We start from the raw sequence: 24,260 nt of genomic DNA, 5'->3' as shown, positions 1-24,260 counted from the left end.
GCATGAAGAGAGCTCTTGGGCCAACCATCAAGAAGATCACCCCCCTCAAATCTAAATCGGGGGACATAATCACTGACCAACGCAAACAGATGGACCGCTGGGTTGAGCACTACCTAGAACTGTACTCCAGGGAGAATGCTGTCACTGAGACTGCCCTCAATACAGCCCAGCCTCTACCAGTCATGGATGAGCTGGACATACAGCCAACCAAATCGGAACTCAGTGATGCCATTGATTCCCTAGCCAGCGGAAAAGCCCCTGGGAAGGACAGCATTACCCCTGAAATAATCAAGAGTGCCAAGCCTGCTATACTCTCAGCACTACATGAACTGCTATGCCTGTGCTGGGACGAGGGAGCAGTACCCCAGGACATGCGCGATGCCAACATCATCACCCTCTATAAAAACAAAGGTGACCGCGGTGACTGCAACAACTACCGTGGAATCTCCCTGCTCAGCATAGTGGGGAAAGTCTTTGCTCGAGTCGCTCTGAACAGGCTCCAGAAGCTGGCCGAGCGCGTCTACCCTGAGGCACAGTGTGGCTTTCGTGCAGAGAGATCGACTATTGACATGCTGTTCTCCCTTCGTCAGATACAGGAGAAATGCCGTGAACAACAGATGCCCCTCTACATTGCTTTCATTGATCTCACCAAAGCCTTTGACCTCGTCAGCAGACGTGGTCTCTTCAGACTACTAGAAAAGATCGGATGTCCACCAAAGCTACTAAGTATCATCACCTCATTCCATGACAATATGGAAGGCACAATTCAACATGGTGGCTCCTCATCAGAGCCCTTTCCTATCCTGAGTGGTGTGAAACAGGGCTGTGTTCTCGCACCCACACTTTTTGGGATTTTCTTCTCCCTGCTGCTTTCACATGCGTTCAAATCCTCTGAAGAAGGAATTTTCCTCCACACAAGATCAGGGGGCAGGTTGTTCAACCTTGCCCGTCTAAGAGCGAAGTCCAAAGTACGGAAAGTCCTCATCAGAGAACTCCTCTTTGCTGACGATGCTGCTTTAACATCTCACACTGAAGAATGCCTGCAGAGTCTCATCGACAGGTTTGCGTCTGCCTGCAATGAATTTGGCCTAACCATCAGCCTCAAGAAAACGAACATCATGGGGCAGGATGTCAGAAATGCTCCATCCATCAATATTGGCGACCACGCTCTGGAAGTGGTTCAAGAGTTCACCTACCTAGGCTCAACTATCACCAGTAACCTGTCTCTAGATGCAGAAATCAACAAGCGCATGGGTAAGGCTTCCACTGCTATGTTCAGACTGGCCAAGAGAGTGTGGGAAAATGGCGCACTGACACGGAACACAAAAGTCCGAGTGTATCAGGCCTGTGTCCTCAGTACCTTGCTCTACGGCAGCGAGGCCTGGACAACGTATGCCAGCCAAGAGCGACGTCTCAATTCATTCCATCTTCGCTGCCTTCGGAGAATACTTGGCATCAGGTGGCAGGACTATATCTCCAACACAGAAGTCCTTGAAGCGGCCAACATCCCCAGCTTATACACACTACTGAGTCAGCGGCGCTTGAGATGGCTTGGCCATGTGAGCCGCATGGAAGATGGCAGGATCCCCAAAGACACATTGTACAGCGAGCTCGCCACTGGTATCAGACCCACCGGCCGTCCATGTCTCCGTTATAAAGACGTCTGCAAACGCGACATGAAATCGTGTGACATTGATCACAAGTCGTGGGAGTCAGTTGCCAGCATTCGCCAGAGCTGGCGGGCAGCCATAAAGACAGGGCTAAATTGTGGCGAGTCGAAGAGACTTAGTAGTTGGCAGGAAAAAAGACAGAGGCGCAAGGGGAGAGCCAACTGTGCAACAGCCCCAACAAACAAATTTCTCTGCAGCACCTGTGGAAGAGCCTGTCACTCCAGAATTGGCCTTTATAGCCACTCCAGGCGCTGCTTCACAAACCACTGACCACCTCCAGGCGCGTATCCATTGTCTCTCGAGATAAGGAGGCCCAAAAGAAAGAAAACAGGATGCAACGATGAAAGGAGCTCATGAGGACTAACGTATTTATGCTTTCAACTTTGCATCGGAAAATCAATATTGGCAACCTGTGGTTTCTCAAAATCTGTGAATCTGGAGATAATGTCTGATGTGATCTATAGTATTTTCTCCAATCTCCTGTTTGGTACTACACTCACTCACTCTCAGATTATATATATAGATACATATATTCCACACACAACTGTACTGACATGTCAATCCTGGTCTGCTAAATTGTTATTTTTAGGCCCATAAAATGGATGCGATATCGTTAATTTTTTACATATTACTATCAATACCTTTTGACGGAACAAAGAACTGAATGAATGAAATCTTAAACATTAAGGTTTAAAGTGAGAATCTTTTTAACACACGCACCCATAACCAAAGGCTTGCTTACCTTCGCTTTAAACCCAGCAAACCTGCTCCATTTGACTTCAATGTAAAAGAAATTTGGACGTGGAGAGGCAGTTGCTTAGACAAAAAAGCACTAGGCTTAAGACTCCAGGTGGAAATCCCTGTTGCCATTACTCCTGTTATTTGTTGTTGGATAAATTAAAAACACTAAACCCAAAGTTGCTGGAAAGTGCATTCATTCCCTGCCACATGGAAAATCATCAGAGGACATTATCAAGCACCTCAGTGTAGCTTTGAGTTTTGCACTTTGCGTAGGTTTCCACACCAGGTAGAATATTAGCAAAGTGAAGAAGTGTAATACTTTGTATTTCACTATTTAATTTAGTATGTCTGCCCAGTTGTATATTAGATCTGAACCTTTCTGCAAAAACCTTAACTGCATTCTCTGTCCCATTAGTACTTTCCATTTCAGTGTTATCTGCAAAGTTACCAAGTTACAAATGATTTCTACATTCAGATCATTTATGTAAAAAAGAAAAGAAAGAGCTTGCATTTGTATGGTAGCTTTTGCAATCTCAGGCCACCCCAACATGTTTTAGAACCTGAGGTGTAGTCACTGTTGCAATGTAGGAAATGTAGAAGTCAATTTAAACACAGAAAGGTCTCCCGAATAGATAAATGAGCAGGTAACCTGTTTCAGTAATTTTGGTTGAGGAACATGTAGAGAATCAACAAGAGTCTGAACAATGACCCTAATGATACTGCTTCGTTCTGATACTGTGCTTCTCAATAGTGCTTTGCGTTTTTATTTTCTACCCAAAATTCTATCCAATCCCATTTCCCCCTGGATTCCCATGGATTTTAGTTTAAAGTGTAATCATTCATGTGGTACTTTGTCATCTACTTACAGTAGGAAACTATGAAACTGAAACAGCATAATCTGCAACCCTGACAGTTACTCCAATGTTCAGTCACAGAGGGGTCAGAATGGGTGAATGTCCTGCAATCTGATTTAAAAAGCAAATGAAAATGAACATAGGAAAACGATAACAGGAAAAAACCTATTGGCCTGTCTCATACACACTGTGATGCCTTACGTATCACAATACAGAAACTCCTTACCCATGCAGGGTCATGCAATCTCCTGGGGCCGATGAGAAACCAGATAACAACCCAGGTGAATTAAGGGGTGGAGGTGGATTGGAGAATTCCTCTCTGAGCCCCTTAGAAGATCAAAATTAGTCCAGAAGATCACCCTGGCCTGATTAATGTTACAGGGCACTTATCTACCTCTGGTACATTTATTTACATTAAAAATGTAAATTTACATGGCTTAAATTTGGATAAATCTGGGAACTTCCCTGTTTCTACCCAAGAAGGATAATTAACAGAAAGGTTTGGATATCTATTCAGTTCCAGCTAATAGCTGGCATGTTGCAATTATAGAAAAGATCACCTCAGTGCCACAGCAAAGTGACATTTAAAAGATAAAGAATGTATGAATAGAGATGTCAATGACAGAACGACCAAAATAAAAAGGTGAGAAAATTGTATTACATCACAACCTGTAACCTCATGGCCTAGAACATCCCTCACTTTACAATCATGCCACAGGACTAACCATGGTCCAATGAGGAGTGTAGAAGAGCATGCCAGCAGCAACATCAGGTGTGCCTAAAAATAAAGTGCCAACCTGATAAAGCTACAACACTGACTGCCTGCATGCTAAACAGTGGAAGTAGCGTGCTATACAGAGAGCTAAGCGATCCCACAACCAACGGATCAGACCAAACCTCTGCAGTCCTGCCAGATTCAGTCATGCGTGGTGGTAGAAAACTAAACAACTAACTGAAGGAAAAGGGTTCACGAACATCCCCATCCTCAATGATGGCAGAGCCCAGCACATGAATGTAAAAGCGTTTGCAACTGTCTTCGGTCACAAGTGTCAAGTGGATGATCCATCTCGGCCTCCTCCTGAGGACCCCTCATAACAAAAGCCAGTCTTTAGCCAATTCGACTCACTCCACATGATACCAAGAAATGACTGAGCGCATTGGACATAGCAAAGGCTATGAGCCCTGACAACATTCCTGTTGTAGTACAGATGACTTGTGTTCCAGAAATATCTATACCTCTAGCCAAACTGTTCCAGGACAACTACCACACCAGCATCAACCCGATAATGTGGAAAATTGTCCAGGTCTGTCTTGTCCACAGTTCAGCTAATTACTCTCACTCACCTCCACCCCCATCCCCGAATCAGTCTCCTCTCAGTCATCAGCAAAATGATGGAAGGTGTCATTGACAGTGCTGTCAAGTTGCACTTACTCAGCAACACCTCCTCACCGATGCTCAGTTTGGGTTCAGCCAGAATCACTCAACTCCAGCCCTCATTACAGCCTTGGTCCAAACACGGACAAAAGAGCTGAATTCCAGAGTTCAGGGGAGACTGATTGCCCTTGATATCAAGGCAGCATTTGACCGAGTGTGGCACCAAAGATTCCTGGTAAAATTGAAGCCAATGGGAATCAAGGAGAAAACTCTTCACTGGTTGGAGTCATAGCTAGAATCTCGGACCCAGAGCATTACTGCAGTAGTTCCTCAGGGTAGTGTCCTAGGCCCAACCATCTTCAGCTGCTTCATCAATGACCTTCCTTCAATCATAAGGTCAGAATTGGGGATGTTCGCTGATGATTGCACAGCGTTCAGTTCAATTTGCCATTCCTCATTACTGAAGCAGCCCATGCCCTCATGCAGCAAGAACTTTCACCTTTGAACTGATATGTGGTGTTACGACCGGGTGAGGAAGGGGTCTCCGGCTCCCCTCTTGCCCTGTTCCTGGTTTGGCCGTAACAGGGTTTATCTTTTTAAAAACAGTGATTTTAGCTTACCCCCTCAGTGAGCCTTTGCTCACTGCATTCTAATTGTAATTGCAAATGAACTAATCAGACAGGTTTTCTTAGGTTTAAACAAGAAAGATGTAAGTTTATTAGCTTTATCACTCTAACCCAGTTAAAATTATTAAAATATGTGACACAACCACGCTTGCATGCATTCGAGAGAAACACACTCACATATAGATACAGAGGGGAGGTAAGATTGGGTGGGGTTGAAGTAGAGTTCGTAATAAATGGAATTCAGTTACTGGGTGGTAATGTCCTTGATATAATGTCCTCAATTGAAGTTAAGGTCTTGGAGACCTCACTGGGCCTCAGTGCACAATTTCAAGCTTGCTTCTCTGGTACCAGAAGGACGAAGAGAGGCTTTGTCTGTAGTCTTGAAGTGTAGAATCTGCCACTATGGTTTTCCTGGCACTTCACTGGAAAGAGAGAGAGAGAGAGAAGTCTGCTCCTTGGTGTTTAAATTGCAGTCTGTCCCTTTCTGTGAGGCACAATCCAAAAAGGTCCCAGTCTGGGCAGCTGGTAGGTCATGTGACCATCTCTTTGTTTGAAACAGCCACTTCTTGGAGGGTGGTTGGATTTCAGAGCCTCCCAGACATATTCGGTGGAGGATAGAGTTTTGTCTCTTACCAAGTCAACAGCTGTCAATGTTTTTTGATAATCACTATTGTCCAGACCAATCTTGTTAATTGAATCAAGGAGCACCCTCATTGTCTCTCCATTCATGTCTCTCAGAATGCAAATGTGCAACCATGTTTTCAGCTGCTCTGTTCTTTTTTTTAAGCAGGTTCTTTGCAATGTCCAGTAAAAAAGTTTCAAGTAGTGTCCCATATGACAAAATTAATATGTTTCCATTTGACAGGTGTGATTGCCATCACAGTGGGAACATTTGCACCAAACAAGTGCCAGGCAATGACCATCTCCAATAAGGGAGAATCTAACCACCTCCCCTTGAAATTTAACGGCATTATCATCACTGAATCCCCCACCATCAATATCCTGGGGGGTTACCATTGACCAGAAATCTAACTGGACCAGCCACACAAATACTGTGGCTACAAGAGCAGGTCAGAGACTTGGGGCAAGATTTTGGTGGTCAAATGGGAAAGGGAATGGAGGCGTGTGGGTGTGGGTGCCTTCATGCCAGGAGGCCAATGATAATGATGGTCCCATCTACAACTAGCCCTATCGGTGGCAGAAGAAGGAAATCAGGAGAACTCGCCTCGGATAGAAGATGCCTCTACAGAGCTGAGGCATCAGTTTTGACATGCAGTCGGACAGGAAGGAGTGCACTCCGTCTCCTTCATCTCCAGAATTCAACACCTTTTCACTCTCTCTGACAGGTATTTCCATCTCTCCAGCACCCACTGCCTCATGAGGCATCAGGTGTCGCCTCTTCCATTACAGCCAGGGCGGCGAGCTGTTCACTGAACCCCCTTTGCATTCCCTCTCCCTTGCAGTTTGCATCCTCTTTTTCTGGAAGAACAAAAAAAGTGAGATAAGGCAGTATTGGCCTTTCTCACCAATTCCAGCAGCTCCTTTACATACGATGCTGCATTTGTCAGTGCTGCCATCTATTAATAGCACTAGGGCTTTGAGCCTTGCTGATGGGTCAGTGATTACCCTGGCCACACATTGTTTCCATTTTTAGAAGCAGAATTGGCCCTCAGGATTCTCAGCTGGTGTGTCTGCCGGCGGCTGCAGAGCTGTAGGCCTGTCACCCGGGTTTTATGCTGCTTTCACCTTGCCAGAATGAAGAAGCCATTAAACCTCTTGTGGCACTGCACCCAGTTCCTCCAGGCGACACTGCAGCTGCTGACATGTTCTCCACCTCCAGCCACTTGCTTAGTTTGGCTGGGTGGCCTTCTCCTGTCACCCTCCGGGGACAAGACCCCTCGACATTCATGCACAGCCTCCAACATGACCTCAAGGGCGGCATCGGTAAACTGTGGGCCAACCCTGCCAAGGGTGCCTGGCCTCTGCCTCTCCTCCTGCTGACCTTTGCCTGTCATTGAGTTGGAAGATGGCGGCCACAGTAATGGCTGCCGTCATGCTTTTAAATTAGGCCTGCACTTTCAAACCCCCACCTCCTTCCCGCGCCTGCTGCAGTTAGTTGGCCACATTACCCACCCTTCAGCCAATTAGGGCTGACCTCGGGGAAAATCGGGATCAGTTACTGCTTCCCCCTCAGAGTGGAGTCGGGACCAGGAAATGGGTCTTCTGGGTCCTGACCCCAAATGGAAAATCTAGCCCTTGGTCACCTCCTGACTCCCAAATCTTTACCACCATCTACAAGGCACAAAATGGAATACTCTCCACTTGCCTGGATAAGTACAGCTCCAACAACACTCAAGAAGCTCAACACCATATGGGACAAAGCAGCCCGCTTGACTAGCACCCCATCCACCCCCTTCACCATTCATTGCTGCCTTCAGTGCACCCTGGCTGCAGTGTGCACCATCTACAAGATGCACTGCAGCAACCCACCAAAACTTCTTCGACAGCACCTTCCTAGCCCACAACCTCTACCGCCGAGAAGAACAAGGGCTGAAGGTGCAAGGGAACACCACCTGCAAGTGGCCCTCCAAGTCACACACTGTCCTGACTAGAAACAGTCATCCTTCATCGTCACTGGGTAAAAATCCTGGGATTTCCTCCCTAACAGGATTACCTTCACCACACAGACTGAAATGGTTCAAGAAGTCGGCTCACCCCCTCTTCTCAAGGGCAAATAGGGATGGCCAATTAATGCTGGCCTTGCCAGTAATGACCATGCCCCATGATTGAATAAAAAAGGGAAAATTTGAAGAAATCAGAAAACCTGCAAATGCAGTTCTACAATGAATACTGAACTGCTGGACAAACATAGCAAAGAAATGACATATATTGAATATATAGTGTCAGCTATGGCTCAGTGAGTAGCACTCTGACCTATCACTCAGAAGATTGTGAGGAACATTTTGAGCACAAAATCAGTGCAGTACTGAGGGCTTGCTGCACTGTTGAAGCTGCTGTCCTTCAGATGAGACATTAAACTGAAGCATGTTTGCCCTCTCAGGTGGATGTAAAGATCCCGTGGCACTGTTTCATAGAAGAGCAGGGGAGTTCTCCCTTTGTTGTGACCAATATTTACCTCTTAATCAACATCACTAAAAGTCAGATTACCTGGTCATTATCTTGTTGCTGTTTGTGGGGTCTTGCTGTGTGCAATTGGCTGCTGCATTTCCTAAATTATAAAAGTTACTTAATTGGCTGCAAAGTGCTTTGAGACATCCTGAGGTCATGAAAGGTGCTATATAAATGCAATTCTTTCTTTTACATCCAATACAGAAATGAGGTTTTGCATTACATTGCAATTCATTTTTCCCGATGTTAATTGATTAGGTGGGTGAGGAGGTTTAGGAATTTTGACTCTGATCTAGGCTTTGAGATGGCATATGTGTAAAAGAATATAGTGTCCACTCAAGTGATACAATTCTTATTATTTTATTAGCTTCACAACAAAGAGGAATAGAATTTGAAAGTAGGGACCGGAGGTGTCTGTGACAAAGTTTGAAATTGTGACTCACTGAAGACTGGATGCCAAAGAAGCAGTTTCACACCACAGGTTGAGTGGATGGATTGTGAGAAGTAGTGGAGGATTAGAACTGGGTGTCATCAGTGTACACGTGCAAGCTGACCCCATGTGTAAAAATGATGATGGCAAAGACCTGCATGTAGATGAGAAGAGGACGAAGCCATTGGGTGCTTGTGGAACCCCAGAGGTAATGGCGAGCAAGCAGGAAGAGAAACTATTGCTGGAGATGCTCAGATAGGTATGAGTAGACCTAAATAAGGGCAGGGCCACTGAGCTGAATAACAGAGCGGAGATGTTGGAGGAGAATGACGTGATCAACCGTGCCAAAGGCTGAGAGAGGTTGAGGAGGATAGGGAGGGATAATGCAGTTGGAGAGGATGTCATTTGTGACTAATACAAAAGCAAAATACTGTAGCTGCTGGCAATCTGAAATAAATACAGCAAATGTTGGAAATGAAGACCCTTTGACTCCGTTTCTCTCTCCACAGATGCTGCCTGACCTGCTAAGTATTTCCAGCATTTTCTGTTTTTGTCATTTGCGACTATGGTTAAATATATTTGTGGCATTGACAGTTTGCCCACACTCTCACCCAAACATGCAAATGGGGGATTTAAAAAAGTATTTAAAAACTTATCCAAACACCCCTAAGAAACCCAAATAAAAATGCTTTGAACAATGTCATGAATGTGTGAGTTGATGACTGCTCATCTGCCCCCCTAGTGTCACTGGTCAAATCCCGTGTTTCTCCAATGTTGGGTCACTGCACAGTCTCTCCTACAAGATGTTCTGCATGGCACTTCAGTGACATATTATCCCGAGGAAATAAAAGAGCATGAACTTAATCATCATTTAGCCTCAACTCACATCTTTATTAACATTTCGGGAGCCTACTTTTATGCCCTTGCATTCCAGCCAATCTGTCCTTACTTTTTCTTAATAATTGATAACCCAGTAACTGTAAGGATTTTGCTTTCAACTGAGTTCCACCTTATGAATAAACACATTCTGGTTATTTGTCTGGTTAGGTAGCTGTACCCAATGACATGATGATGAGAGCTGCTCATTTGACACCTTAATTTCAACACATTGTGCCTTAAAACACAGCCTGTTTGAGTGATGTGTTTTTTTCCCCCTTCCTTCTGCATCTCTGCACCACACGCAGAGAAAATGTGTGCCCCTCCCACTGGGCTGTTCGATCGTTGCAGCATCTGCTCAACAAGAATGAGCTGCAGTGGTAGCAGCACCTGAGGTATCAGCTGAACCACTTCCACTGCCCCCCTCGCTCTCTCTCTCTATAACCCCTTTCCCAGATGTGGACGCTCGGAAATTACTGATTGGGGTTTTAAAAAAAAAAACATGGAAGTTAAGCACGACCGCCTGCCAGAGGAGCCCTGTGATCAGCTGAAAGTGAAAACGGGACCGAAGGAGGCGTCTCCGAACCCTACTCGAGGGGGTGCTAACTTGTACAGCGCTGCCAAGAAGAAGGATTATGCTGTCTCGGTGTATCTCAATAATAGGGGGAAAAGCGAGCATGTAAGCCATTTCTTATGGGGTTTTTTTTTAAATTTAAAAGCAATGGGGAGGGTTTCAGAGCTAATATATAGGGGCGGGCATCTGTGGGTTTGAAACATGAAACAATTGATAAATAATTGATATGCTATTGTGCATGCTATGGATGTACAGTAGATTACTGTAGTAACAAAATACATATTCCATTGGCTACAAAGTTGCAGATTCTCTTTTTTTTCTCCTAAATATATTCAGGATAGTACAAAGCTCCTGAACTCTGAAATGTAACTTTTAACAGTTGCCTCCAACTGCAGCAAGGCGGAAGTAGATTTCTGGTTGCTGTTGGGCGTCTGAAAATGTGTTTAGAGAATGTAGCAGTCAGTACACGTAAGTCAAGTGAAAAAGAATTCCCTGGGTACAATCGGTGCAGAGGCTCGCTTGAATGTGGAGCAGCAATCCTCAACCAGTGTAATCCCTGCAAATTCCGAGGATAAGTGGAAAAAAGGTGTAGTAGTTGATGACATTTTGGGTGAGGAGGGGGGGGGGGGGTAAAGTGGGGGTGATTTAGATGACGAACTGAAGCTGAAAGTTTCACTTTGTAAATGTCAGCTCATCCTGAGTTGGAGTGAGTGGCATGCAAATTTATCCGTGAGGTGACAAATATTGACCAGTAACATATTAGGTGATTTATCTGAATGTAAGTGTCCACTAATTACATTAGTAAGTGATAGATACTAGCTTCTTCTTCTTTGGCCTCCTTGTCTCGAGAGCTCCAGGCTTGGCTTCCCTATATATATACAAAAGCAAGATTTTGCACTCGAGGCGGGGAATTCACTGGGCTACGGCTCAATGAAATTCAAGGCAGGTAGCAGCTCCGTACTTTGCCCAATTGCACTGAATGAATATCCTGCTGTATTTGGCACATCAGCTGTAAATGTCCCCAGTTCAACAGGATGGATCCTATTAAGGCATTGATAGACCATGGATTTGTGCCTGTGATTTCCCCATGCACACAGTTCCCACTTTTGTCCTTCCTATTTAAGGGAAGTCTCTGCACAGATGTTTTCTACAGGGAGGGGTGAAAGTCAGAGACTGAGTCACCCTCGGTCACTTGTGTCCCCTGGGTGCTGGTGAAGGTTGTCTGTCTGAGGAGACCTACAGAGAGGAAGCAAATAAAATGACAACATGGGTTAATAATTCATTCCTTTTTAAAGGGAAAAAAAGCATTCTAAGGCACTTTACAGAGGCATAGGGGGAATGGATACTGAGCTAAAGGAGAGATTGGGAGAGGTGACCAAAAGCTTGGTCAAGAGATAAGTTTTAAGGAGGAGTTTGGGATGGAGGGGTTTCGAGTATGGTGCCTAGGTTGTTGAAGGCACAGTCACAAATGGTGGGGCGAAGGGAAGATGGATGTGCAAGAGTCCAGAGGAATAGAGAGTTTGGAGGAGTTGTAGGGATGGAGGAGGTTACAGAAATAGGGTGAGGCAAGGCCTTAGAGAGGTTTAAATATGAGATTATAAATTTGAGGCGTTGGAAGACCAGGAGCCAGTGGAGGTCAGGGAGAACTGCATTGATGGGTGAGTGGGACTTGATATGAAATAAAATGGTGGCAGCAGAGTTTTGGATGAATTGGGTTTATTGAAGTGAAGGATGAGGTGCCGACTGAGACTATTGGAATAGTTAAGTCTGTAGGTGCCAATGTCAAGGATGAGGGTTTTGGAGGCAGATGGGCTGAGGTAGAAGAGGAGGTGGATAATGTTATGCAAGTGGATAAAAATGGTCTTTGTTACCGAGAGGATATGAGGTTGGAACCTCAGCTTGGGGTTGAATGAGGCACTCGGATTGGGAACAGTCTCGTTCCTCCTAAGTTACTGGTAGAGTCATTGACAAGGTTTGGAGTTTATGGCAGGGGCTGGAAGTAATGGTTTCAGTTTTCCTCTTGTTTAGCTGGAGAAACTTGCTGCTCCTCCAAGACTGAGCGTTGGATCAAGAGTGTAACAGCACAGAGGTGGTTGAGAGGTGCTGGGGAAGCCGATCTGGGTGGGATCAGTATGACTGTAAAAGTTGACCTCATGTTTGCAGATGATGTCACTAAAGGAGAGCATGTAAATGAGGAAGAGAAGGGACCAAGAATAGATCATTGAGGGTCTTGAGGTGAGGGTAAAGATGTAAATGCTGGAAACTCTTAGGCTACAATCAGGAAGGTAAGAGTGTAACCAAGCAGGGGTAGCCCCACTGCACTAGACAACAGAAGAGAGGCATTGTTAACCATGTCAAAGGTTGGAAAGGGATTGAGAAGGGATAATACAACATGGTAATAATCACAGAAAATGTTGTTTGTAACTTTAGTTAGGACAGTTTTGTGCTATTGCAAGGATGGAAACTGATTAGAGGGATTCACATGGGATGTTTCAGGAGAGATGGGCATGCATTTGGGTGGTGACGTGTTCAAAGGCTTTTGAGAGGATAAAGAAGTTGGAGATGTTTGCAAAGGGGGTTTGTTTTTAAGCAGTGAGGTACTGATAGCAGTTTGAAATGGAGGAGGACAGTACCTGCGGGGAGAGAACCATTTACAGGGACAGCTCACATGGGGGCCAAGAAGGGAAGCTGGGTGATCAGGAGCTCAGCGGGAATGGATTTGAGAGAACAGGTTGTAGGTTTCATAGATGAGAGAGAAACTAGAAAAAGATGGGGGTTGAGACCTAATGTTAAGGGGCAGGGGGGAGAGTTATATTAGTGGGTAAAGGGAAAGGGTGAAAGTATAAATTGATGATCTCTATTTTGCTGAAGTAGAAATCCATGAACTCATTCCAGATGTTGTTAGATGTGAGGGTGGACAGGATAGTGGAGGTGGTTGGTAGTGGATAAATTAAATTTAAACACACAAAGAAAAAGCTGGTATTTCTACCTGAAGCTCCAATCTACAAGCTTCATATACTGGCAGTTTCAGGGCACAAAAAGCTGACAAATATACGTGAATAAAGAGATTACTTGACTGTCAGAGACTCCAAACTGAACTTAAACAGGCATTTTTAATGAGATGCATTAATGTGATTATATTCTGGGAGCACCTCATCCATTCTCAGTTTGAGATGAAATCCCTGGCCTTTGTTGCCCAGTGTTTGCTATGTACTATATTTGACTTGAACACTTATTTTTGGGAGTTGGGAGCAGACCAGTTGAAGCAGCAGTGCAGCCAAATTGGCATACAATATCTCTCAAACAACAATGAGATCATGCTCAGATAACTGTGGGTACAGTAGCATACTGGTTAAGTTATAGGACCAGTAATCCAGAGGCTAGCGATCCAGACAGGAGTTCAAATCCTGCCATAACAGCTGGAGAAATTAGATTTGGTCAATTAAATAAAATCTGGAATAAAAAGCTACTAATGTTGAAACTACCGGAGTCTTCTTTTTAAAAAAAACCCATCAAGTTCAATAATGTCCTTTTAGGATAGGAAATGTTTTGGTCTTTGTGTGTTCCGATGAAGGGTCACTGACCCGAAACTTTAACTCTGCTTCTCTTTCCACAGATGCTGCCAGACCTGCTGAGCGGTTCCAGCATTTCTTGTTTTTATTTCAGATTTCCAGAATCCGCAGTATTTTGCTTTTATTTTAATGTTTTGACCTTACCTGGTGTCATGCTAGGCCCCCACTTACCAAGAATGAGGCATGTTAATTTTGTTATGAATATTGATTTTAAACTGTTACTGGTGTGAAGAAAGGACTTGTTAAACAGATCAGCCATGGCTGGAAAAGACATTTGCATATTAACAGACGGTGATTGGAAGGACAAAGGACCATTCCTGACACATTCAACCCACCTTGGACCTCGATCACCAGATATTGTGTGTAAGAGGAGCATTCCAGAGACTGCTAAGGTGATACAATCCATGACGTGGTCAGACCAGTTAGTCACATGACTAACCTCTTGGCAACCTGGGTTTTTCTGAGAGTAGCAAGGGGACAGAATGTACTCAGGGTGGGTGGGGAGACTTCAATGTCCATCACCAAGAGTGGATCAGTAGCACCACTACTGACCGAGCTGGCCGAGTCCTAAAGGACATAATTTCCAGACTGGACTTGTGGCAGGTGGTGAGAGAACCAACATGAGGGAAAACAATAACCTCTTACATCTATATAGTGCATTTAACATAGTAAAGCATTTCAAAGCGCATAACAAGAGCGCTATCAATAAAAAAACATTCTTGACATTTTTTGATCCTGAGCGATAGAAGGAGAAATCAGGAGAGATGACCAAAAGCTTGATCAACTTAGAGGAATGGGCAATAAACAGCAGCCTTGCCTGCGACACCCACATCCCAGAAAGGATTTTTTTTTTAAAAACTGTGCAGGAACTGCAAGATCAATGGTTGAACTTTCATTACTGCCTCAGGTGAAATCAGCAAACTCGAGCACAGGCTGGGGACTTTCAAGTTTGGTACATGACTATGCCAAACCATGTGGCGGCATGGAGCAATGCAAAATTATTTTATTGAGCTTAATTTACTCTATGTGCTATTTTTAGCACATTGGTCCATACATTAAATTCTTATCCAAGCTATTTTAACAGAGGGGGACATCACATTTAAAATAAGCAGGTACATGACTGCGGTAAAATCGTGCATTAACCAATGTGCTAATATCCCATCACAGGGAGAAACATAACTCCTAAAAGGGAAGATTTTCACTGTCTAATATTTATAGGGAAATCATAAATGCATTTGTTATGCACATGTATAATTCATTACTAGCAGAAATCCACAAAACATTTGCAGTCAAATTAGTATCTTTATTGCAACAGTACTTCTTTAAATACAAGATTTCTAGTTATTCTTTCACCAAAGACTTTAACAGAATCAACATTTCTCACTCTGGAAAAGCTACAAAAAGCTGACCCCCATGCATAAAAACAATCATAGGAATATAAATACAAATTTTGTCAAGCGCCTGGCCTTGTGACTTGTTTATAGTTATAGAACATAAAAGTCTAATTGGGAACTGTTTTCTTCTGGGTTGAAAAGGCAGGAATTGGAGAACTACCTATCATGATCCATGACAAAGTCCCTGTTTAGGATTCAAGTTTCATAGCAACATTATAACTGCTTCTTCCTTGAGTCTGAATTTGTCCGGTGACATGCTCATTGGTGTTAGACTGTGTAGAAACTCTGGAAGGTACAGACTGTTATCATTTTCTCATATATAGAATCAATGCCGATGTATTCTTTTAATTCACTTGACAAGCTTTTCTAAAACTTTTTCATTCAAGAATAGCTTTTGAATAATTTGTATCAAATAATTGTCCCCGCCATTTTGCCACACTTAACCAATTCCATCATCTCATCCACCCCTCCCGTGCTAATTCCATCCCTCCCATAAATCCATCCCATTCCTCACAGAAACAGTCTCTCCACCTTGGCGCTGCCCCCACCAACCGTTGGTAGCCGCTTGTGCATCACATGCTGCAGTCCACCATGTGCCCCATATACCTCTGTGTGAGCCAGGCACCACCCACCAATAGACCTGCTCCTTAAACTGACCAATCAAAACAATCTGGACAGACAGATAAATGAGTTATTATTATAAACTGTAAATAGTGGACAAGAGAGCTCTTCCCTCACTCTGTACTGTGGGAGTTACACTGAATGATAGTTCTCAAAACACTGTGCCAATTTTCTCTCTGTATGGTTTCTGTTTTTCAGATTGGTTTTCTATGTAGCTATCTGAAACAATTTTGAAATGTCCAGCTCTATTATTAGAAAGACCTAATGATAGTTCTTGGCAGATGGAAGTATACCTGATTTAAAAGAACGATTGGAGTGGGTGATAAATGACAAGAAGACATTGATTTCCCCCGCCCCCACTTACAAGAAGGTCACTCCCCTGGATTCCTGTAACGTGCAGTGTTTTGAGGATTATTTTGCCTGGAAGGAGGGCACTCTTCATATCTGTACATTTTGTTCCAGTTAATGGGCACAAGGTAGTTTCTGGGGTTGCATAAACCGCCCATTTAGACTTGTTGTTTGCCAATGGAAGAATATCAATCTTTGGTTGGATTTAACTCCAACCTGAAAGGTTGCAAAGTGTGCGACATTTTATTTAAAGTGGATTGAAGGATATCACTGAACTCCATTACTCATGAGAAGTTGTTCTTAAGACTCCCTGAACAGACCTCACTCATTGTTCAAGACAGGCATCAGAATATATTGTAAACTGCAGGTTACACGATTGATTGGGGGACAAAAAAACTAGAGTTTTTTTTATCTTGATCTTTCTCTACTCTCGTTGTCAGAAGTGACCAAAAACACTTCAGTGTTTAATAACAGCAAAAATCAGAGCTGCTAGACGGGAACAAGTTTAATGGATTGCAAATGAAGATGAAATTCTGACTAAGCAGTTGACATCTGAATCTTGGAGAATCATAAGGGCATTGATCAGTATCTGCTGAATCTTGTTCATGAGTGCACGAGAAAGAAAGATTAGAATTCAAAGAAGTGGAAACTAAATGTGTCACTGATAAAGACTTAGGGCTGAATTTTACCAGCCCCCCGAAGTCGGGGGTTGTGGCTGGGGGGCCCAGAAGATACCTCTGGGAGAGGCCCACCACAGGCCTCAACGCCGGGAAGGCCCTGCCCCATTTTACTGGCGGCAGTGAGGCCTTGGGGTCCCCCCACCCCTTCCCTCCCCCCACACCCGGCCGCTCGGCGACGGAACCTTAATTTCAAAATTAAAATCTATGTTAATCACTGAATAATTACGGCTGTCCCATGCCGATATTCCGGCCGGTTGTTGGAAGTCCCGTGCCTTCAGATCTCCATTCGGAGATCCAAGGCGGAACACTGCTGGGGAGGAGGAAGGAGTGAGGTTTTCAGGGGGGTGGGGGGGGTCGGGAGTGGGGAAAACTCTTCCTGTTGGTTGCGGGATGTTGGGAAGGGATTGCGGGTCAAAGGTAATGAAGTCCAGGGGGGAAAGTTCGAGGCCTGAAAAAGTTTTTTTGTGGGGGGGGGGAAGAGAGGGCAATTTACATATTTATTACTCATTGGGGGTGTGGGAGAGGGAATTGAGAATGTGAATAAATGTCTATATTTTTCAGCATTCTGTCACTTTAAAAATTCTAATGAGTCCAAAGGACCTGAAGCCTTTTAAAAATGGCGCCTGTGTGGTGGTGCCAGACACTGTTGCCAGGGATGGAGCATCCGCCCCCTCTACGTCATCAGGGGCGGTTGTTCCACCCCCTCCATGTTAATGAGCCAACGCGCGAAATATCGACGCGATAGTAAAATTCAGTTCTTAATGGTAAAATACTGATTATTGTGTGTAGAAGCATTATGAAATGTGAGTGCTTCAAATATGTACATGGGTTTAAAATAAGATCATTAGGAGCTGCAAAGTATTTTTATACATTTTTAGTTTTAAAAAATATTTTAAGTTCTTAGCTGGCATTGCGTGTGGGTTGGTTTTAAAAAAACCAAAAGCAATCAACGGTGGTGCTCAGTGACAGATGATGAGCTGTCAGGAGAGTATGTCACAAGACAGTACGTGAGTCAGTGATTACAGAGCAATGAATGAATCAGTTTTGCTCACTTCATATTCAGTCAGGATTAGCTCTTTGCTTTCTAATGAATATCATTTCTCATCAGACAGACTAATTGGCTGATTCCTAGAGTTGATACTTTTTAGATGCCATAGACATATAGTTGATATAATTGATTTTGCTTATATAGAAACTGTGTTTACACAGTAATTCATTGGCCATGAGGAGCTTTATGACATCCTGAAGTCACGAAAAGTGCTGTATGAATGCAAGTTCTTTCTGTTAAGAAACCTTAGAATTTGTCTGGTTTCATATAATATTAATGTTGGTTCTTTCCATTTTATTTTGTTGTGTATTGTGGGTATAGTGGTGCAAGATTGTACCAGCCTACATTTAAATGGCTGTTTTATTAGTGCTGTCATGGCTTTTAATGCATTTTGATGGGAGGGGACAGCTTGATCTCTGTTTGTTTTTCCATTCTAACTACATTCCTTGTTTTCATGCCAAAAGCTGAAGGTAGATAGGCTGCTGCAGTTGCTGTTCTCAGACTAAAGCAATGTGGTGAACGCAGAGGCTCAAAGGCAGGCAACAAAACAATAAATAAGGACTGTGATGTGACATCTTTCACCTGCTTATTGAATCTTTGACTTGTTCTGCAGTTATATGAGGTGGTGAATAAAAGCAGCCTTGTCATACCCCTGGTGCTACTCACCTGCTTCCGGTGCACAACGCCTGTATCAGAAGGGCAAGAATTTGGATTGATCTGCTCGGAATTCAGATGCTTAAAAGTTCAAAGTCTGGAATAAAAAGATGTTATGGTGGGTCAGTGAGGATATCCTCTTAGAGGTCCCGTGACAATGGGCAGGTTACTCTTTCCCGTTCTTGCAGGAAAGCATCGATGAAGATGGAAGTTGAAGATACAAATGAACACCTCAAATGCATAGGGAGTGATTTTAACCTAACCTGCCCCTGACAGGAAACAAATGGCATCAGGTGCAATATTTGTTTTACACCCTGCTCGCCATTGAAATTAAGGGACAGCAACATTAGGCAGGATGTAGAACTGGTATTCCCCCATTCCTGTGGGTTTCTTGCCCAGTAAATTAGATTAAAATTACACCCATTGGTTCTAGAATACCACAGGGGCAATGATCTTAAAGTTAGAGCTCGGCTATTCAGAAGCAAAATCGCTACCACACTAAGGGTAGTAGAAATTTTGAACTTTTTTTTTTCCTACCCGTTCCCCCCACCCAAAGAGTCTATGACGATTAGAGCTATCAGAATTGAGGTGGGTTAGATTTTTGTTAGGTAAGGGTATCAAGAAATATGGAGCAAAGGTAAGCAAAAGCGTTGAATTGCATATCAACCATGAACTAATTGAATGGTGGAGCTGGCCAAGGAGCTGAATGACCTACTTTAGTTCTTAACGTTGTTATGTAGAAATTAGAATGGACCCTTAAAGTGATTGGTGTTTTTTTCCAAAACTTTTCACCCTTCTCTTTTGAAGACAATGACATAGATTCTGACAGTCATTTGTTACCTCACGTAGTGATCATTCCTAATGTAGAACTCTCACTCTACAATGTAGACTGGTGCTTCCATGCTGGGAAATTTTAACTTTATTAAGCAGCTATGTGCTTGTGATTTCCTGCCGTTTTCCACCTGCGAGCACTAGCCTCCCACTGGAAGTGTAGACTCAAACTTGAACCTAGATGATAATTAATGACCGGCTATTTGAATGGGACAGGAGAAAGCATTACAGCGTAGCCTAATTCTCCTGTTACCTGATGCTTTAGACCGTCTGCAGTTGTTCCAGGATATTTAATAAAGAGTAGGAACTCTGGTTGATTTTCCCTCCACCCCCGTCCACATCCATACCCTAGAGACATTAAGGCATGTTGTACCGTCACTACTGCTGCATGGGCTGACATCAGTGTGGATTGGCAATTACACCTGGGACTTCCTGTATGATCTGTGTGCTTCAATACCATGTCTGGCATTTACCCCCTGAACTATTGTGCTTTGTTATTACGGAAGGAAAGTAGAGACTGTGCTTCAAAGATTTGTTCTGTAGCAGACACAGCTATTTTGCAGCAGCAAAAAGCCTCCTATTTATGGCTGAAATAGCCGTGGGAGGTTGAGTTCCTGGTTCATGGACCTGAGCCTTCCATAAGTGGCTCTTCACAAAATCAGCGCAAACCCCCATCAGAAAAGAAAGAGGCATCTTTGTTGATATTTAATTGGTTTTTAAGTTCCTATTGAACATGAATCACCTCAATAAAATACCCACTGCCTCTTCCAACCTCCAATAGTATAGAAATGAAGACAGACCGTCAAGAAGTGTCTTGGTCCATTTTCCTTTGTTAAAGGTGTTTTTATAAAAGCAAGTTGTTGCTTTTGGGATTATGGTAAAGTGATCTGTGGGGAGCAACCAACCAGGGCCGAAAAGTAGCAATATGAGAATCATATTCTTGATTCACTTTTGGTTATTTATGCAGTGCTTTCCCTTGGGAGATTAAATAGCTGGGGTAAATTATACCTGACTTGTATAAGGAGCAGGATTGATGGGCCGAGTGGCTGCCTCTCATTCCTTGCTTTCTTGTGATCTGCTGAATGAAGATAATAGTAAAAAAGAACCTTAAGTTGTTCTTCACTTTTCTCTGACTGAACCATACTCCTCTGTTCTGTTTTCTCCACTTTAGTCACAGCAGAAGTGCATTGTAGGCTTTGCCCTGGTGTGCTGTTTCGCCATCTCTGTTGCACTAATATTTTCAGCTGTGGACATTCCAGGCGGCAGCAGTGACACAGAAGACATTACTGAGGACAACTGCAATAGGAATTGCCGGTAAGATGAGTTTACTTGAGGCGTATGCATTGATATATTGCCCCTAATTTTCCTCCTTTTATCGCCCCACCTCTCCTTGAAAGTGCAGAGTTCACTTTCATTCATCGGAAGTATCACAGTGGAGCCTGGCCCTAACCCCTATAGCTCAGGATTGGTGGCGGGGGGAGGATGGTGGTCAGTGATCAGGAACAGGACATTGTTTATTTCTCATGCATGGTGAGACCGATTGTCACCCCACTAATGCAGCCGCAACCAAAATTTGATAATGGGCTGGAGTTCAAACCCAGCCAAATGGCTCAGTACCACACTGGGTAGAAACGTGCAGCCACGGAGCCAGCAGTGGAACTGCGTGCTCCAGCTTTTCTCCTCTTCTATTGGTGCAGGTTAGGATTGTATTATGCCATTGTCAACAGGTCATGTCCTATTTGATCAGCTGGGATGTGACATTTTAGTGATGAAATGTTTCCTTGTGCGTGCTTATTTTTTTTGGATTCTATTGATTTTTAAACTTGGTTATTGTTGACATTTACACAAGACATGCAACCACTTGCTTAAGTACGACCTATCAATACAAACCAGACCTTCCAGAAACACTTGGTTCAGTGGTGCAAATAGAGTATTAGAGATACTTAAAATTATGAAAGAATGGGACATGTAGATGGAAGTCTACTGTTTCCAGTAGATGAGGGGTGAAGAACAAGGGTCCACAGATACAAATTAGATGTAAAAGGATTTGAACAGAGAGTAGGACACACTTCTAGACACAATGAGTTGTGAGGCTGTGGAATTCACTTCCAGGATTAGTGTTTGAGGTAGAAACTTTGTCAACATTCAAGATTGGATTAAATAATAGGATAGGTATAGCACAGAAGGAGGCCATTCATGTGTATTGTGTAGATGATACACTCCGTCTTCATGGGCTGGAGCTGATCCTACCAGTTTTTAACCCCTTCCCTCCCACTGTTGTGTAACACAAGGTTCCAATTACTAATCCAACTGTAACTTAGGACATGGGAACAAGAGTAGGCCATTCAGCCCATCAAGCCTGTTCCGCCATTCAATGAGAACATGGCTGATCGGCATTACAACTCAATCCACTTGCTTTGGCTCCATATCCTTTCATGTCCTCGTCTAGCAAAAATCTGTTGATCTCTGATTTAAAATTATTAATGGAGCTAGCGTGCACTACTTCTGTGGGCGAGAGTTCCACACTTCTGCTACCCATTGTGTAAAAATGTGTTTCCTGACTTCTGTCCTGAATGGTCTGCCTCTAATTTCAAGGTTATGTCCCCTTGTCCTAGACACCCCACCAGCAGAAAAAGTTTCTCTCCATCAAAAATCCTAAAAACCTCAATCAAGTCACCCCTTAACCTTTTATATTTGGCAAGAGCTGAGCAGTATTATTGGCAAGATCTGGGGAGTACTGTGAATGCTGTCCAGGTTAGCATTTGGAGTGTAGCACTTTACGGAACGTATCATTGGACTGCCTCAAAATCAGTTGTAATCATTAATTTAAAGGGACTTTTTAATTTTAATAGGCCTCTGCAGGATTATTTTGGAAATATTCCGTAAAGAAAAAAGGTCTGTAACAGAATCAAAGTTTGAGAATAGATAGACTGTTTGAAGAAAGATCCTGCTAATCTTCCCCTCAAAGAATTAATTAGGTTTGTAAGGTGGTGGGTGGGGGAGAAGGGGGCTTTGGGGGGTTTGTGCAGGGGTAGGATTGATGACAGGTTACATTTTACATGGCCTGAGGAAGGAAGGATCTCAATAGGCTGAATTGCTTTTTTTTCCATTTCATATTTTATGTTATTCCCCCCACTTCTCTCATTTAATCCCCATGTGATATGTTATCTTTGTGTCTTAGTAACATTTGTGAAGTAACTGTCAGTACGATAACAGCATGGTTATAAGGTTTCTGTTGACTGCCATTTGTTTTATAAAATCTCATACATATGTCTGATGCTACTGTTGGTGGATTAATAATAGAATAACAATGCAAAGTGACATCTATGTGGATGTCACATAGTCAATGTCAAAGCAGCAAGTGTTAAAGATTTACATGTATATGTGGGGGTGATGGTGACAGAAACTAGCTCTTACAACACATTAAGAGATCACCAAACATTTGGAGGTCATTTTGACTTTAGACTAAAACCTGAGATATCAGCTTAGCCACCCACTAAACATCTCTCCCAATTTTCCATTCCATTGAAGTCAATGAAAATAAATGTAAGGAGAGATGTAAAATGGTTGTTGATTCATTATCTCACGATTGCACAGTCAAATTACCTTCAAATTTAACTATCCATTTTGTAACTCTTCCATTCGATAACTTTCACATCAGTTAGAGGCAGATGTCACTGGAACTTTACAACATAAATCATTTCAAAAAGACCACCTTTTACTTAAGAATGCTTTCAGCTTAAAGATGTGGGCTCAGTGTATAGCCAAGGCATTAAAGAGAGATTGGTTATCAGTTGCTGAGGAGTTCAAGGCTCATGGAAGCCCGATACTGGAACTTGTCTGTTCCTTTCTGAGTATGCTGCAGGTCTATAGACCATCTCGTGTATTTCCACAACATGAAAAACTTGTATTTATATAGCACCTCTAATATAATAAATTGTCCCAAGATGCTTAATAGGAGCGTTATAAAGCAAAATTTGAAACCCAGTCACATAAGGCAACTTTAGGGCAGATGGCCAAAAGCTTAGTCAAAGAGGTAGGTTTTAAGGAGTGTCTTAAAGGAGGAACAACCCAAGAACTGCCATTGATATGAATGAAATTCTCTGTTGTTTCCAAGAAACTGGAAAAATGGCCTCCGTGTAGATAGATATTACAACCACACTTAAAATATCAAGGATATCTTTGCCTCAAACCAGCCTTGGGTAGTTCCAGGCCCAATGGGTGCTTCTTGGCAATATGTACATACAAATATACGAATTAGGAGCAGAAGTAGGCCATTCGGCCCCTCTAGCCTGCTCCGCCATTCAATGAGATCATGGCTGATTTGTTTGTATCTCGAATTCCACACACCCATCTACCCTGATAACCTTTGATTCCCTTGCCTAACAAGAACCGTTCTACCCCTGCCTTAAAATCATTCAATGATCCCACCTCCACCACCTTCTGAGCAGAGAATTCCAAAGTCTCACAACCCTCTGAGAGAAAACATATTCTCCGCATCTCTCTCCTAAAAGGACAAACAATTGTTGTTCCTTTCCCCATCACCATGAACAGTTTTTACTAGATCAGTATGAATCCTGTCCATGGTTGAAGACTGTTCAGCAAATATTTGTCTGCCTGCTAGACAAAGGGGAGAAATTTCCCTCCAGAAGATTTTAGTCTCAGGTGCTACACAAGTAGCCATGCCCCAGGCAATTTTGCCACTGTGCAACAGCCCCGACAAACAAATTTCTCTGCAGCACCTGTGGAAGAGCCTGTCACTCTAGAATTGGCCTTGAGAGCCACTCCAGGCGCTGCTTCACAAACCACTGACCACCTCCAGGCTCTTACCCATTGT

General features: G+C 43.4%; 1 protein-coding gene across 1 annotated transcript in view; it reads left to right on the top strand.

Moving 5' to 3' along the window:
* The first annotated feature begins 9,876 nt into the window (after window positions 1-9,876).
* LOC137376572 (inactive phospholipase D5-like) overlaps window positions 9,877-24,260 on the top strand; it is a 75,932-nt gene continuing 61,548 nt past the window's right edge. The window contains exons 1-2 of the mRNA XM_068045366.1: window positions 9,877-10,380; window positions 20,595-20,737. Coding sequence (XP_067901467.1) covers window positions 10,204-10,380; window positions 20,595-20,737 — 320 coding nt within the window. The 5' untranslated portion in view covers window positions 9,877-10,203. The remainder of the gene's footprint in view (window positions 10,381-20,594; window positions 20,738-24,260) is intronic.

Source organism: Heterodontus francisci, chromosome 13 (genome assembly GCF_036365525.1).
Source record: "Heterodontus francisci isolate sHetFra1 chromosome 13, sHetFra1.hap1, whole genome shotgun sequence".
Taxonomy (NCBI): Eukaryota; Metazoa; Chordata; class Chondrichthyes; order Heterodontiformes; family Heterodontidae; genus Heterodontus; species Heterodontus francisci.
This window is presented reverse-complemented; position numbering and strand designations above follow the sequence as displayed.